Source organism: Pristis pectinata, chromosome 11 (genome assembly GCF_009764475.1).
Source record: "Pristis pectinata isolate sPriPec2 chromosome 11, sPriPec2.1.pri, whole genome shotgun sequence".
Taxonomy (NCBI): Eukaryota; Metazoa; Chordata; class Chondrichthyes; order Rhinopristiformes; family Pristidae; genus Pristis; species Pristis pectinata.
In genome coordinates, this window is record NC_067415.1 from 47,052,262 (window position 1) to 47,069,147 (window position 16,886).

The 16,886-nt window shown below is 40.8% G+C and overlaps 1 protein-coding gene across 1 annotated transcript in view; it reads left to right on the top strand.

Annotated features, from left to right (window-relative positions):
* The window catches only part of LOC127576094 (protocadherin Fat 3-like), a 554,951-nt gene that overhangs the window by 484,452 nt on the left and 53,613 nt on the right, over nt 1-16,886 (top strand). The window contains exons 19-20 of the mRNA XM_052026479.1: nt 1,187-1,330; nt 9,890-10,087. Of these exons, the coding sequence (XP_051882439.1) occupies nt 1,187-1,330; nt 9,890-10,087 (342 nt within the window). The remainder of the gene's footprint in view (nt 1-1,186; nt 1,331-9,889; nt 10,088-16,886) is intronic.

Consider the following 16,886-nt stretch of genomic DNA (forward strand, 5'->3'; position numbering starts at 1 on the left):
GCAAGACTATAAAAAGCACACTCCCTCTGTGATGTTACTTTACTTCTATTACAGCTGCAATCTTGAGTTTGCCTCTGCTTTTTCATAACAGCCACAAGAAGCAAGCATGACACAAGTAAAAAGACAGGAATTTCACTGGTACTTGGGCCCCCTTGTCCTTATTAACACCTCTGTATTACATTTGTACAGGGAATAACAGATGTGATGTCTGTAAGTGAGAAGAAAGAAGGAAATTATGGCTTTAAAATAACAGTAGGGTTCTTTGCTTCCTATCCACTATTACCTGAGTCACAGATTGGGTGATAGTTGGGAGGAGGGTTTGGAGGTTGGGGTCATACTGGTTTGGGACTAAGGGTGGATGTCATATGAGGAAGTAATCAGAGGTTGGGCTTGGGCAAAGACCTGATCAGAAGCCAGAGCATAGTTTTTTTTTGGATTTCTGACAGGGATGGGGGCTAGGCATTCAGAGACAGAGTTGGAGATGGGAGTTCATGAAGAGGTGATTGAAAGTCTGGTAGAGAAGGAATTTGAGGTTCTGAGGACATCAGCAATGAGAGAGGTGGTTTTGAGAGAACAGTAAGAAAACCACTTTAAGGAGTTCTTACTGGAAGACAACAAATTCCTCACATTCAACGGCAGTGGAACACATGAAGTCAGGCTCATCATAAATCCAACTAATGCTTCAGAGTTCAAAACCCACATGTTGCATACAGTTTTATGTCATTGTATGTACCCAGTGGACTCCATGCAAGTATGTATCATACGTACAGAGGATCTGGAGTAGATTTCCAAAGTGGGCTACTGGTGCAAAATACCTGATTGAATTTAGCAATTTGACTTTTAATAGTATTTCTTTGCATGGTAAATAGATGTTCTGTGCTATGTGATAGAATTTCTGACCAATGTTTTTGTATCCTGTCTTCTTATGAACATGGGACTTTTGTCTTCAGATGAGGAAACTGTAGAATTAGCATTACGATTTAGTGATTACCTGTGTTAATTGATCAATTTATTGCAGATTGTATGGCTAGCACAGGATTTTGTTAGATTGTGTTTGTGTTTATTTTAGCACTCATGAGAAGTTAACATGAAATATTAGGGAGTAACTTCTTTCAGTAGAATATTCTTGAATAGTTGAAAAGGCTTTATGAATTATTCTATAATTCCTGTTTAATTATTTCAACAGGTGTCTGGATATTCATTAATTGTGCAAGCTGAAGACAGTGGAACACCATCCATGTCATCTACAGTTACCGTGAATATTGATGTCTCAGATATTAATGATAATCCCCCTGACTTTATCCCAGCAAATTATTCAACTGTCATTCAGGTAAATCCTAAAAATGACTCATTCAAATTTATTTTGTACACTTCTTCCCCACTGGTAAATTGATTTTCAGTCTATGTTATAATTAAAACGCTGTGTCCATGGTGCTATTTTCACTTCCCTTGAGATTTGTTGATTTGAATTCAACCATTTAAGAGCTACCTTCATTATTTCTGCTTCAAGATAAGGCAGTAGTGATGTTTTGTATTGAGAAATAATCTGAATTAGTGAATGTTCTGTGGCTTCATAAATTTAGTTAAATTTTTGTGGATTCCAAATTATGTTTCTGTAATGTCCAGTTCATTGGTGGACTTACTGGCTGATGATTTTACTACTGAAAACCTATATAGGTTATGAACAGTACAAAACCAGAAAATACTTTTCGGATCATGTGGCTGCATAGCAAAACTTGAACTACCCCTCCCTCACATTCTGTTTAGCTCTTCCTTGTTCTTTCTGCCTCCACTCTCTCTCTCTGGACAGTGTCCTTCAGATGTTCAGCACATACAACATAAAAGACTTAAACCTGGGCTGCTGAGTATTTACAGTATTTTCTGTTGTTATCTCACGTTTTACTTTTCAATTACTAGTGATATGTTAACTGCTTTCCTATCTTCAGGTCGCACTCATTTTTTCTAAAGGTTCCCTAAAGCTGTGAACTCTTTAATTATCCTGATGGAAAGTCTATCTGGATTGAACACAATGTCTTCATATAATTTAGTTGCTCCTCCATTATCTTATAAGATTCACTTTCTTTGTTGTAAACTGAAGAGTTTATTTCACTTTATTTACTACACATTAGTCCCTTGGATTAATAATATTTTTGGATTGTTCAATGATGTCAACATTTTTGATCAACTAATTGCTAAATAGTTACAGAAAAGCTTGATATTCAGTAAATTTATCATTAATTCATTATTAATCTCCACTGTTATAAATGGTGCCAAGTTATCTTTTAAACTAGGCTAGATCAATCATCTCATAGTTAATATCTCTATTCATACTCCTGATCTTTGGATTTCTTGATTGAGTGTACATATTGTATTCAGGATCATGTTTCAAATCTTCCGGCCTCCTTTTTAGATTTCTCAATCTTTTTCTGATAAATTGAAATCATTCACTGCAGCTGCATCCGTGACCGTGCATGTTTCCCTGTTTTTCTACTGACTTCTTGCTGCTATCCATATTCTCTATCTGGTGGTTGAAAGCAGATATGCAATTAGTTTTCTTCTTCTCTTCAGCATTATCCCCATAAACAGACCTTCTTTCTTATGCACAACTGGAATGTTTAGATCTGTCCCCATTATAATTCACTTGGTATTAACGTGGAAAATTGCATACCTCCCGCTTTGTTTATTATCTCAATAAAGTAGCCTATATCCATCCAGTTTCACCAATCTGTGCCATCATTGAAGAAAGACATTAGTCCCAAAATTGGCCCTATGGTACCACAAGTGGCAATTTGGCCTGAATTTCCTGCATGTCCACATTTTTGATGTGTTCCACAGGGCAGTAATGTTGGGATTGTCCACATGCATTGAAAATATGCAGCATAGGCAGACCATGATGTTATTTCTTGTGTAACACTAACTTGATACCAGTGTCGCCAAACTGACCAATGTGAATACAGCTAAAACCAAGAGGTAAGCACGCACAGTGAAGCAAGTATTTAGCAGTAGGTTTGTTGGAGATTGATTAGAAGGAAAACTGGCTGTGGAGGTTTACTGGAGTTTGATTTTTGGATATCATTAGATTTTAAATGGTTGGATGAGAATCCTGTGGAATATTTACTTCAACATTAGCCTAAATCTGATGCTGAAACATGAGGCTTTGGTGGGCAGTACCTTGGAGGCTGAGCATGATGGGGGGGAGAAGGAGAGGCGAGGCATTCTGCCAGAGGAGGAAGGGCATAGGGCAGTCAGTGGGAAGTCTTATCCACAAAGGGTCCCTACGTCCACCTGACAAAGGTAATTATGCAAGGTGACTATCTCCTGAAGAAGGTGGTCACAGGGATCTGCCACACCCGTAGCCACAGAGAAGGTCTAGAACTCTGTGAAAATGAAGGGCACGGTGTTTGTGAACTTATTAACTTCGATGTCTTTCCTTGCTGGTGTGGGAAGATCTGTAACAGTTTATGTTGTACTACTGCATTAAGGATGAAACAGACTTTATACTCAAAGAAGCCAAATTCAGCTCCATGTCCTTGAGCACAGAGAAGCAGACAGACTCCACTAACTGCCACTTGAGGTGCCATGCCAACATACTTATAGGGGATAACAAACTAAAGGTGTCCAACTACTCCACAACCATTCCATAAAAGGGTGATATTGCCCAGTGCTCAGAGAGCTGTCATGATCCCTTAATTGTGTGACAGTGCACTCTGCCTGCTATTTTTGCATCACTCTGTAAAAATAGATTGGCCACTAAAGATTAAGAAACAACAACTTAATACGCAGTTTTGTTTCCCAGACTAAAGACTACAGCTTGGAGAGGATTCTTCTGATAATGAGAACTATTCTGCCATAGAATATCATAGAGCAAAATATTGGTGTCCTAAAGTATAACTTCCCTCCCTCCCTCTGTTCCAGGGCTCCTTTACAATATTTGGTGGGAGTCAGTATTTGTCATTGTTAATGGTGTCCTCCACAATAATGTGGCCTCAGCCCATATCAGCAGCTTGAAGTGGGAGTAGGAGAAGGAAGAATGGATGAAGGAGCAATGTCAGGAACCCATTCTTTTTTGGCCAGGTGGTCATAGAGCAACTAGTAACATTGAGATTTAAGTGAAAATAATTTTGATTTCAATCATAACACCTCATGATCAGAATCAGATTTACTATCACTGACATATGACATGAGATTTGTTGTTTTGCAGCAGTGCAGTGCAAAGACATTAAAAATCTATAAGTGCAAAATAACAAATGTTGAGAGAGTGTTCATGGTTTCATGGATTGTTCAGAAATCTGATCATGGAAGGGAAGAAGCTATTCCTTAATCATTGAGTTTGGGTCTTCAGGCTCCTATACCTCCTCCCTGATGGTAGTAACACAAAGAGGGCATGTCCTGGCTGGTGAGGGTCCTTAATGATGGACACCGCCTTCTTGAGGCACCGCCTTTTGAAGATGTCGTCGATGTTGCAGAGGGTTGTGCCCGTGATGGAACTGGCTGAGTCTACAACCCTCTACAGCCTCTTGCGATCCTGTTCATTGGAGTCTCCATACCAGGCTGTGATGTAATCAGTCAGAATGCTCTCCACCATATATCTTTAGAAATTTGTAAGATTCTTTGGTGACATACCGAGTCTCATTAAACTCCTAACAAAGTAGAGCCGCTGGCGTGCCTTCTTCATGATTGCATCAAACAGGTGTATTAAAATCAAACACGTGTGCAAGTATAATTGGGCCAGGACAGCACAAGAACCAGGCAATGGCCAGCTCCACCAAGAGAGTCAAACTATTGCTCCTTGACATTAAAAGGTATTAGCCCTGCTGGATACTCTGGCATCAGCATCCTGGTTTTAGCTCCTTGCAAAATAAGCGGTAAGGCTGAACTGATATTGTAATAATATGGTTGCAACATAAACTTTACGTACATCCTGCCCTGGACCAAACCCATTTATCAACAGTCTCCTGATTGGCTCCCAGTGTGATGGCAAAACATCACAGCCTGATGTTCCAGCAAAAACTCTGAGCAGTCCCGCCAGATTACTAAAGCTGTTAGCATTCACATATAAAACTTGAGGTCATAATTTTCCCCACTTCAAAGACTTGTATTATTTATTGTGTTTTTATTTCCCCTTATAGCCATATTCTCTTACTCTGCACACTTGCCCGCTGCATCAGTATTACACTTGAACGATTTACTATCATTTCTTCTTGTTCATGATGATATGCAGCTTTTCTCTACTGTCACTTTTTATTTTCCTTGTGTCTATATCTGCAATCTTTATCCCTGCATCCTATCTTATTCATCCTTTCTGCAAAGGAATTGAGAAAACATGAATTCAGGCAAAGCTTGGCTTTACTTGCCCAACTCAACTTGCTCAGCTGGGCTAAACTTGCCCAGCCCCAAAATTTATCCCACTGTTTTAGGAAGGGGAAACCCTCCTTTCTACATCATCGTTCCTTGATAGGTCTAATTCTGCCTCTCCATCTGTTCAACATGTGGCAGCAGGAATCATTCTGAGACTTTGGTGGACTCAGGATGAAGAGGGCTGGATGTCCATGTTCCAGGAAGAGGCGGAGACAGGTGAAGGAAAGTTCTCTGATTGGCTGCTGCTTTCCTCAAACAGCTCACAAATTGGCCACACGGACTAATTTTATCAGGCTACTTCTCTGGAAAGTTCCTCTGCCGATATCTCTATTTACTGCTGCTCTTGACTCGGTCATCACACCTTCTTATTCCTGGTTCTTTTAGAAACCAGTACCTATGGATTTTAGCAGAACTTGCTATTGACATGCCATCCTTCTTGATCAACCAAACATCTCTCATGTTTTTCATATTCCATTTCCTTATTCAACAATGTAAATAAAGCAGCAAAATGCAAGCAAACACCAATTTTATTTTCTCAATTTTGGAATTTTGCAAATCAGGAATGAAAGTGGCCTGGAGAGTCATTGAATCATACAGTGATACACCAGGAATGTTCCTGAGGGAATGCCTGGCATTGGACATAATGTGGTGAAATTTGCTGAGCTCACTCTTACACTAAGTGATCTAAGATCTTGTATCTATCCTATCAAGGTGTTGATACTCCCTGTTGCAGTACATTCAGTCATATTTTGCCAAAATCCTTTTCCACATCCAAGAACACTATGGACATGTTCTCTTCATTGTGAAAGGTTCTGATGCATGTAACAATTTTTCAGCAAAACTCCTTTATCAATTCAGGTAAAGAAGGGTTTAGGAAAAGAAGTTAATGCCTCAGAAGTGAAGATTCACTGTTTTCTTTTAGACTGTTCAGCAGGTCAATAAGCCTGTAATTGCTAGCGTCAACAGAGACTGTGCCTGGTTTCTCGCTCGTTGTGACCATGACTGATTTCCAGTATCTCAGGAGGTAACCCAGCATTAACAACTTGCTGAAGGGTTTGGCTGTTATAGCCACCATTTCATAAAGTACCTCAGCAATGTATGTTTGGTGACAACTTTCTTTTCCGGATGATTTGGCAAGCTCAGAGACCAGTGGCATTAGTTGGCTGGACCAAAAGAATTACATTGGAAGTAATGCTGCATCTCCTTTCCCCAAAATGCTCAGAGTTTCTGTAATTTTCTGTGAGCAATATGGAAAATGTAACACATTTCCTGTAACATTTTAAATGACTTTGCTTCTTGTGCATCTCTGCATGGTGACACAGCATTATGTGTTTGCTTTCGCTCAGCAAATCTGATGCAGGAAACACTTGGAATCTTGCTCAAGGTCATTCAATGTAGAAAAGATGACCTTTTACTCCACACTATTGTCTTCAGGAAGACCTTAGTGAATGATGTATGTATTTGTCACCCAGGAATTCATCTCACCCATGCCTTTGCATCCTCCAGATATGTTTGCTCCATTTAACAACGCCCCATCCATAAATTTGAGTTCCACCCTGCCAACCTAACCCACAATGAGTCCTGTTCGCTTCTCACCCCTATCTACCTGACCTACATTGACCTCCAATTGGAAAAGACTCTGTTAAAATTTACATCCTTGTTTCTAATCTGATCTCTTGCTCATACATGATTTTTATTGGTGTAACATGGACAGTTATGACTTAAGTTTTCCCGGCCCCAGGAAACGCATCTCCCTTCCCTCTGCCATTCTTTAGCTTTAATTCTTCCTTAACATCTATTTCTATCCAAATCTTGACTCACCTTTATTAGTATTTCTTTATATGGCACAAATCAAACTTTCTCTACAAACAATAATGGAGCTTGGCACATTTTTACCACATTGAAGCTCCTTTATAAACATTTTTTTGTTGTTAATCATGCCAGTGATGTATTGTGTAACTGCAGGCTAGTGCTGATACAGCTCTTAATTGGTATTTGAATTTTGTAGTTCCAATTGATGTACTGTCAGTTGCTTACTGGCCAGCTCTAGGTCATCAAAGTTTTATAGACTAACAGCTGGTTAATGTGTATTGATAATTCCAGCCTCAGGTTAGCTTAATCATCTCGTTGTTGCAGCCTAGAGCTGTTGGTGGTTGCAGTGAAGCAGAGAGGTTCAGTCCCAGCACCTGTTATGGTGATCAGATCACCTCATCACAGAAATTCAAGTTGTTGCTATGATAAGTGGACTTGCTGGTGGGGTTTGAGGTGCAATTGAAGATACCGCAGTCTGGATCATAGAATATTCCTGATATCTCCATTCCTACAGCACCAGTGAGGTATTTCGCAATAAGGAGTCTTCTGCCTCTAAATTGGAGATGTATGATCCCCGAACACAAAAATATTTAGTGAATGGTCAGACAGATAAAACATTTTGTGGCATTCTTCACTTCAAGTAAGCATTCATATTTTCCATATGACATAAAAGAAGCCTTTTCGCCCATTAAGTCTATGCCCATTTTCAGAATAATCCCATCAATCCTATTCCCATACTCATTTCCCTGCAACCTACTCTCTCACACGTGTCCATTAACCACTATCCCATCCCCCCATCAATTTTTTTACCACCCACCTACAAAGAGACGATTAACAGTCATCGATTCAACTAACAACCAGCCTGTCCTTGGGATATAGGAGGAAAATAGAGCATTTGGAGAAGCCCAGGTGGTCACGGAGAACTGGAGATCAGAATTGAACTGGGGTCCCTGGAGCAATGAGAAAGCAGGACTACCTGCAGCACCACACTACAGCCCTGCCAAAGACATCAATTTTACCATTTCTCATATAAATCAGCGTGAAATAAACTGTCCTGGCTCCCTTGTTTTGTCTAGTGGGTTAAATTGGTATTTGCTTTAGTGATGCATCTCATTTAATGAGAAAATGAGTTCAATGCTTTCCCACAGCGTCCTGTCTGCTGTTTGAATGTCTCCTGTTCATGCAAGCTCACTGCCAGCTGAAGTTAACATCTGCAATTTACTCGTCTCTGTCAGCAACTCCCTCATTGCAAACAGCAGAATGAATCAGTGTAGCCTGACTTTGTATTATTCTATCTGATGGTTTACAGTTTCACTAAGATTGCATTGAAGCAATGGCATCTACAGGGAAATGTTGACAGTGCAAAATGTTGAGGAAATTGGGAACATTTTTGCATAACACCAAATCAATTTATGCGACCTCTTGCACAGATTCAGTTTCAGTTCCCTCTACTAATGGCAGTTTTGAATTTTATCTCCATTCGTCATCAGTTCCCTAACGCCCTGATATTCTCCACATTTCTGATTTATTATTTCTTCAATCACTTCCTATAATAAACCCAATGACCTTCTCCGGACCCTTCTCATCTATAAATAGATCCCCACACCTCTTACCACCTACAAGCCCATTTCCCGGACTTGAAGCTGACCTCGTCTTAAATTTCCTGTCCACTCCCGTTCCATGGAATCTCCCTCCCCCCGCCCCCCCCCCCAACAACATTGAATCTCTACCCCCACCCCTGCCACATCATGGAAATCCCACCCCCAACACATCATGGAAACTCGCTTCCCTCCCTGCCCCCCCGCCACCTAACTGCCAGTGTCCCTTCCCTTCCTCCCTTATTTATCATGTTGTTTTGCCTAGCATGTCTGCTCTCATTTGCTGCTGTTCTGAATTCTGAAAGCACCCATTTCTCAAAGTAGCCGGGTACTACAGAAATCTTGAAGTCAGGGCAAACTTCCTTACCTCCTGGAAAACCACTTCTTGAATGCGGGGAATTGGTGATCCCTTCCAAATTGAACAGATCGGGATCCTTTCTGCTGCTGAATATTTGATCCACTGAACATGTTGAACTTATGACATTAGTTCTGGCCCTTCTGATCCACTGGCAGCGCTACTGTTAAATCAGCATTCCATACTGCCTGGCATCATCTTGTTTCTTCTTTTCACACTTCTGGCGGTTGGAACATCCTTTGCAACTCTTACTGCAAATGAACACAAGCCTCCAGCACACCAGAATAGACAAATATACAAATTAGACAAATTGAATAGACAAATACAGAATAGACAAATTGAAACCTGTGGCATCCAAATTTTAGGTGCACTGCGGCAGAAATTACAGCCAGTTTATGTACAATGTAAATACTATTTATCTATCAATTTAATAGATATATGTAAAAAAACCTCCATGAGTTGTGTGAAGAAGCACACAGCGATCAATTAATTTTACCTTACTACCCACAATTTTGTTGATTTACAATATGTGAATTACCAAGAACTATGTCAATCCCCTTGCAAACTAGTGAATGAATAAATGTAAATTTACTGGAATTAATTCTTTCTTCCAGAAGACTAGAAAACTACAACTTGTTTAAATTAATCTGAGGTTCTGTACTTTTCAGTTTTCAGAAGGCATTAAAAGAAAACCTGGCATCAGTGTTTCCTATGATGACATAATAGCAATTTTATTAAAATATCTTCACTTTCTGTGTGCTTATAGGAAAATAAACCTGTGGGGACCAGTATCCTGAAACTTTCAGTGACAGACAAGGACTCTTCGCACAATGGACCTCCATTCACATTTACTATTCTTGCTGGGAATGACGGGAAGGAATTTGTTTTAGATCAGGAAGGAGTTCTGAGATCTGCAACTGTTTTTAATCAGAAGGATGCAACAGAATACCATCTACACGTGAAGGTAAGATATTATGCCACCAATAAAGCCATTCTATTCTGGGTTCAGTTTTGAATATGAATCTCTGGGAAAGAACTTTATTGTAATAATCAATGGTAAGAAATTAGTGTATCAGGTCAAGTGCACATTATCCCAGTGGCTGATATTTAGTTCCATTCCAATCAGTGGAAATGTATTGATCTCCATAACACAAAATACCATTCTTTGAGTAGACACTTGCTTTCTATGATTATGTCACGTGGAATATGCCATATTCTACCCTGAGTCCTTTGAGTAGAACTCAAGATGAGTTCAAGGAGATGAGTTCAACTTCCAGTATATTTTTTCTGACCTGAAATTCATATTTAGTCTACCTTGCTACTGTACAGTTAGAGCGACGCTATTACAGCACCAGCGATCGGGGTTTGATTCCCGTTGCTGTCTGTAGGGAGTTTGTACGTTCTCCCATGTCTGCGTGGGTTTCCTCCGGGTGCTCCAGTTTCTTCCCACATTCTAAAGACGTACGGGTAGGTTAATATGGGGGTTTAAAAAGGGCGGCGTGGACTTGTTGGGCCGGAAGGGCCTGTTACCACGCTGTAAATAAAATTCAATTTAAAAAAAATTTGAAATATTTAAAATTGAAAAATTTAAATTTAAAATTTTTAAATTTGAGGTGTTATTTTCCAATGCTTAATAATAAAGGGGCTATTCATTTTATTGTAGGTATTGCTGACCTGGTGCATGTTCATTACTTCAATTGAAAATATTTTTGAAAATATTACTTTTGAACTTGTAGCATTAACCTACTTGGTGATTTTTATATTGATTCAATCAAATTTGATTTATTCTAAATTCTAGTCAACAAAAGTAATTTAAAGAAAAGAACAGAAAACAGTGGCATCAAAAAATTCTTTTTGGAACTAACATTATTTTCTGCCTAGTAATTTAAGATTCTCCATCAAGACTTCTCCAATAAAAAAATACATAATATTTCAGAGACAGCATGAGATGTAACTGTTAATTCCAGAACTGAATCTGACTAGTTAATTCGTGTGTTATAGTCAGCCTCATGAAAGATATTTACTTTAACTAAGGTTTTCAAAGGACTTTACTCCAAGTTGAATTACTGATTCTACAAACATAATTTTGATGAGATGAGGTCACCTGCAGACTATCTTCATCATTAACAAAAGTAGATAAACATCATGTCAACAAAACCAAGATTGTCAGAATCTAGTTGGTCAGAATTCATTAAAAAGAAGTCCTTGGTGTTTCAACAAATGTACTGTATATTATTGATATGCATACTGCATCTATCTAGTTTGCTACTGTGGAGGCTCAGTTATGTTCAGCAAAACAAAACTGTTCACACTAGTACAAAAATAAGTCAATCATTCAATTTCAGATGGGCCAGTTTCAAAAGGTTGAATGGCCTCCTCCTGTCCATATAATCTGATCTAGATTAGAACTGCCACATCCAGTTCAGGTGGATTTCTTGATAACATCTGTGAATTATCCTTGGTTTCTTTGAGAGTAAGCTATAATTGGAAGGGAAAATGAACTAATTTTAAAATGATAATATTTTTGGAAGCAATGGCTTGTGCTAGATTTTATGTGCAGAGATTGTAAAGTGTGATGAATTTGAATCCCCGCTACTTGATGCTGGACATTCATAGCATTTATTATCTGAGCACTTATCTGCAGAGTGCCAGCACCAGAGAGCTTGCTGGCACTGACTGAAAGCATGCTTACATCTCTTAGAGGAAACAAGGTGCTCATTATCTGGATTGGGCAAGCTTGACCTGGATAGAAGAGAGTGTTCCCAAGTTTTCAGATGCACCTCTGGGCACCTTAGGGGATGAAGTGGATAAGAATAGAGAGCTCTTCTATGCACAAAGGTGTGGAAGTCATTGCAGCTATGGATGGCATTTGCAGTGAAAGTCAATGTCAGGAGTGAATCATCAAGTACATGCCAAAAATGTGTAATGATCTTGTAAACGTGGTCAAAATCAGTGAACTATGGCACCACTTGCTTCACACAATAACTCCTCATCACTCACCAAAAAACAGTCTCTTTCATTCATAACTCCTAAGATTTACACATTTCACTAAACCCACACCTACTTACCACTACTTCAAACCTCACTCCTACACAGCTGCCAGCTATTCAGTCATGACCGGAACGTCACCTACAATCTTTACAGGACACTGATTAACATATTGCTTTCACTCTTGCTGGAGAAGGTGGTGCAGAGTCTGGGGCAGCTTCAACAGAACACTGAGGCAAGCCTGTATACATTAGTTCAGCAGCCTAGTGGATAGAATATCGACCATATGAGGCTCTGCCACAGGGCCAGTAACTGTTGGTGATGCATAGCTCATTGAAGATTATGACATGCTCAGTTTTATTCTTCCTTCCACATCCCCCTTCCTCCACATCCCACAATCTTTTCCAACTAGCAAGCTTTCCATGATGGAGGCATGTGTCTCTAAACCGATCCCTACCCCACCATCATTCTACTTGTTACTTTATCTGTTCTGTTGGTCAAGAACTTCCTCCTGGACCACCAATCAACATAAGTACAAAGGCAAGGGCTTCCCATCACTCTGTCTGATAGATATCATCATTGCTCAGACAATGGTTAGAGGTTAACTTACAGATGGGATCTGCGTGTGTTGAGTTACCAGTTAGGGGTGGTCTGCTGCCTCCCAGGAGCTCAAGGTTTTTCTCCAGTTGCAGCAGCAGAGAGGAGGAGCTAGCATTCTTTTTAAAGTTGTGTGATTGGCTAACAGTGTGTCAACCCAGCCAATAAAAGGAAGGTAGGGTAAAGCAGTGTGGCCATTTTGGAGAGGCCGTTGTGAGAGTGGGCCAGTGTAGGAGTGGGAATTCTGAGTCTTTGGCTCAAGGGGCTTCAGTGAGGAGGCACAAGTAAGAACAGATAAAGTTTTTTCATAGTAGTTAAATAAAAAGGCATCAAATTATAACTGATTAAATAAAGTAGGGATGCAGGATCAGGTGATGTGTTGTGGCTGCATAATGTGGGAGCTGGTGGACCCCTTTGTAGTTATTGGTGACCACATCTGCAGCAAATGGTGGTTGCTCGAGGAACTCAGGCTCAAAGTTGATGACCTGGAATCTGAGCTTCAAACACTGTGACAAATCAGGGAGGGGGAGAGTTACCTGGGCGCTGTGTTTCAGGAGGCAGTCACACCCATTAGGTTAACTACTTCAAATTCGGTCTGTGGTCAGGGACAAGAGGGTGTGACTGTGAGTGATGCAGGTAGGGGGATCAAAGAGGTAGTGCTGGAGGAGCCTCAGCCCTTGAGCTTGTCCAGCAGGTCTGAGATTGTTGCTCCCTGTGCGGATGAGAGTGGGGGATATAGGAAGGATAAGCAACTGAACCGTGGCAACTTGGTTTATGGAACCATTCAAGAGGGGGCAGAGAAGAGAAATGCATTTATGATTGGGAATAGTATACTAAGGGGAGTAGACACAATTCTCTGTCGCAAGAATCGTGAGACCTGAAGGCTGTGTTGCCTGCCTGGTGCCTGGGTTTGGGACATCTTATCTGACCTGCAGAGGAATTTTGAATGGGAGGGGAAAGATCCATTTGTTGTGGTCCATGTGGGTACCAATGATGCAGGTAGAACAAGGAAAGAGGTTCTGCTGAGGGAATTTAAGCAGCTAAGGACTAAATTAAAATGCAGAACCAGAAAGGTAGTAATCTCTGAATTGCTACCTGAGCCATGTGCAAATTGCCCAGGGTAAATAAAATCAGAGAGTTAAATACGTGGCTCAAAGACTGGTGTGGGAGAAGTAGGTCTGAATTCGTGGGACATTGGCACCAGTACTGGGGAAGGAGGGAGCTGTTCCGATAGGATGGGCTCCACCTGAACCACGCTGGGACCAGGGTCCTGGCAAATCACATAACTAGAGCTGTTGATTGGGCTTTAAACTAAATAGCAGGGGAGTGGGTTCAATAGGTTGGAAAAGTATGGATAAAAGTAAAAGGGAAGGAGAGCGCAGGAGAAGTTACTGAAGTCTCCAGAATAAAGAATGTGACAAAGTCTAGAAAGGGATAAGAATTTAACATCAGACAACATGAAGACAAATTTGAGAAGAAGGGTGGTGAATACAGGACTGAAGGCGTTATATTCGAATGCACGCAGTATATGAAATAAGGTAGATGTGCTCGTAGCGCAGTTAGAAATTGGCAGATGTGATGTTGTGGGCATCACAGAGTCGTGGTTGAAAGAAGATCACAGCTGGGAGCTAAATATCCAAGGATACACATCCTATCGAAAAGACAGGCAGGTGGGCAGAGGGGGTGGGGTGGCTCTGTTGGTAAAAAAAAATGAAATCAAATCCTTAGCAAGAAGTGATATAGGATCAGAAGATATCCTTGTGGATAGAATTAAGAAACTGCAAGGGTAAAAAGACCCTGATGGGAATTATATACAGGCCTCCGAATAGCAGCCAGGATGTGGGATACAAATTACAACAGGAGATAGAAAAGGCATGTAAAAAGGGCAATGTTACAGTGGTCATGGGGGATTTCAATATGCAGGTAGATTGGGAAAATCAGGTTGGTACTGAATCCCAAGAGAAGGAATTTGTTGAATGCCTATGAGATGGCTTTTTAGAGCAGCTTGTGGTCGAGCCCAATAGGGAAAAGGCAATTTTGGATATGGTGTTATGCAATGAACCAGATTTGAGCTTAAGGGAAAGGAACCCTTAGGAGGCAGTGATCATAAACATGATAGAATTCACCCTGCAGTTTGAGAGGGAGAAGCTGAAATCAGATGTTTCAGTATTACAGTTGAGTAAAGGTAACTACAGAGGCACGGGAGAGGAGCTGGCCAAAGTTGATTGGAAAAGGATCCTAGCAGGGATGATGGTAGAGCAGCAATGGCAGGAGTTTCTGGGAGTAATTTGGAAGTCGCAGGATCAGTTCATCTGAAAGAAGAAGAAGCATTCTAAAGGGAGGATGAGGCAACCGTGTCTGATGAGGGAAGTCAAAGACAGCATAAAAGCAAGAGAGGGCATACAATATTGCAAAAATTAGTGGGAAGCTGGAGGATTGGGAAGCTTTAGAAAACCAACAGAAGGCAACCAAAAAAGCAATAAGGGGAGAAAAGACGAAATATGAAGGTAAGCTAGCCAATAACATAAAAGAGGATACCAGAAGTTTTTTCAGATATATAAAGAGTAAAAGAGAGGCAAGAGTGGACATCAGAATGCTGGAAAATGATGCTGGAGAGATGGTAATGGGGAACAAAGAAATGGCGGATGAACTGAATAAGTATTTTGCATCAGTCTTCACTGTGGAAGACGCAAGCAACGTGCCAGAAATTCATGAGAGTCGGGGCAGAAGTGAGTGTAGTTGCTATTATTAAGAAGAAGGTGCTTGGGTAACTGAAAGTTCTGAAGGCACATGAGTCACCTGGACCGGATGGACTACACCCCAGGGTCTGAAAGAGGTAGCTGAAGAGATAGTGGAGGCATTAGCGGTGATCTTTCAAGAATCACTAGACTCAGGAATCGTTCCAGAGGACTGGAAAATCGCAAATGTCACTCCACTCTTCAAGAAGGGAGGGAGGCAAAAAACAGGAAATTATGGGCCAGTTAGTCTGACTTCAATTGTTGGTAAGATGTTAGAGTTAATTATTGAGGATGAGGTATTGGGGTACTTGGAAGCTCGTGATAAAATAAGCCGAAGTAAGCTGGAGGGGAGATCTTCCTTAAGGGGAGATCTTGCCTGACAAATGTGTTGGAATTTTTTGAGGAAGTAACAGGCAGGATAGACAAAGGAAAGTCAATGGATGTTGTTTACTTGGATTTTCCGACGGCCTTTGACAAGGTGCCGCACATGAGGCTACTAAACAAGATAGGAGCCCATGGTATTACAGGAAAGGTATTAGCATGGATAGAAAATTGGCTGACTGGCAGAAGGCAAAGAGTGGGTGAAAAAGGGGGCCTTTTCTGGTTGGCTGCCAGTGACTAGTGGTGTTCTGCCGGGGTCGGTGTTGGGTCTGCTACTTTTCACATTATATGTTAATGATCTGGATGATGGAATTGATGGCTTTGTGGCCAAGTTTGCGAATGATACAAAGATAGGTGGAGGGGCGGGTGGTGTTGAGGAAGCAGGGAGTCTGCAGCCAGACTTGGACAGGTTGGAAGAATGGGCAAAGCAGTGGCAGATGGAATACAGCGTAGGGAAATGTATGGTCTTGCATTTTGGTAGAAGGAATAAAGGCTTAGACTATTTTCTAAACAGGGAGCAAATTCAGAAATCGGAGGTGCAAAGGGACTTGGGAGTCCTAGTGCAGGATTCCCTAAAGGTTAACTTGCAGGTTGAGTTGGTAGTAAGGAAGGCAAATGTAATGTTAGCATTCATTTCAAGAGGACTAGAATATAAAAGCAAGGATGTAATGCTGAGGCTTTATAAGACATTGGTCAGACCACATTGGAGTATTGTGAACAGTTTTGGGCCCATATCTAAGGAACGATGTGCTGGCATTGGAGAGCATCCAGAGAAGGTTTACAAGAATGATCCCAGGAATGAAAGGATTAACGTACGAGGATTGTTTGATAGTTCTGGGCCTGTACTCACTGGAGCTTAACAAGACGAGGGAAGATCTCATTGAAACCTACTGGATATTGAAAGGCCTGAATAGAGTGGATGTGGAGAGGATGTTTCCGGTAGTGGGAATGTCTAGGATTAGAGGGCATGGGCTCAGTATAGAAGAATGTCCCTTCAGAAAAGAGATGAGGAGGAATTTCTTTAGCCAGAGGGTGGTGAATCTGTGGAATTGATTGCCA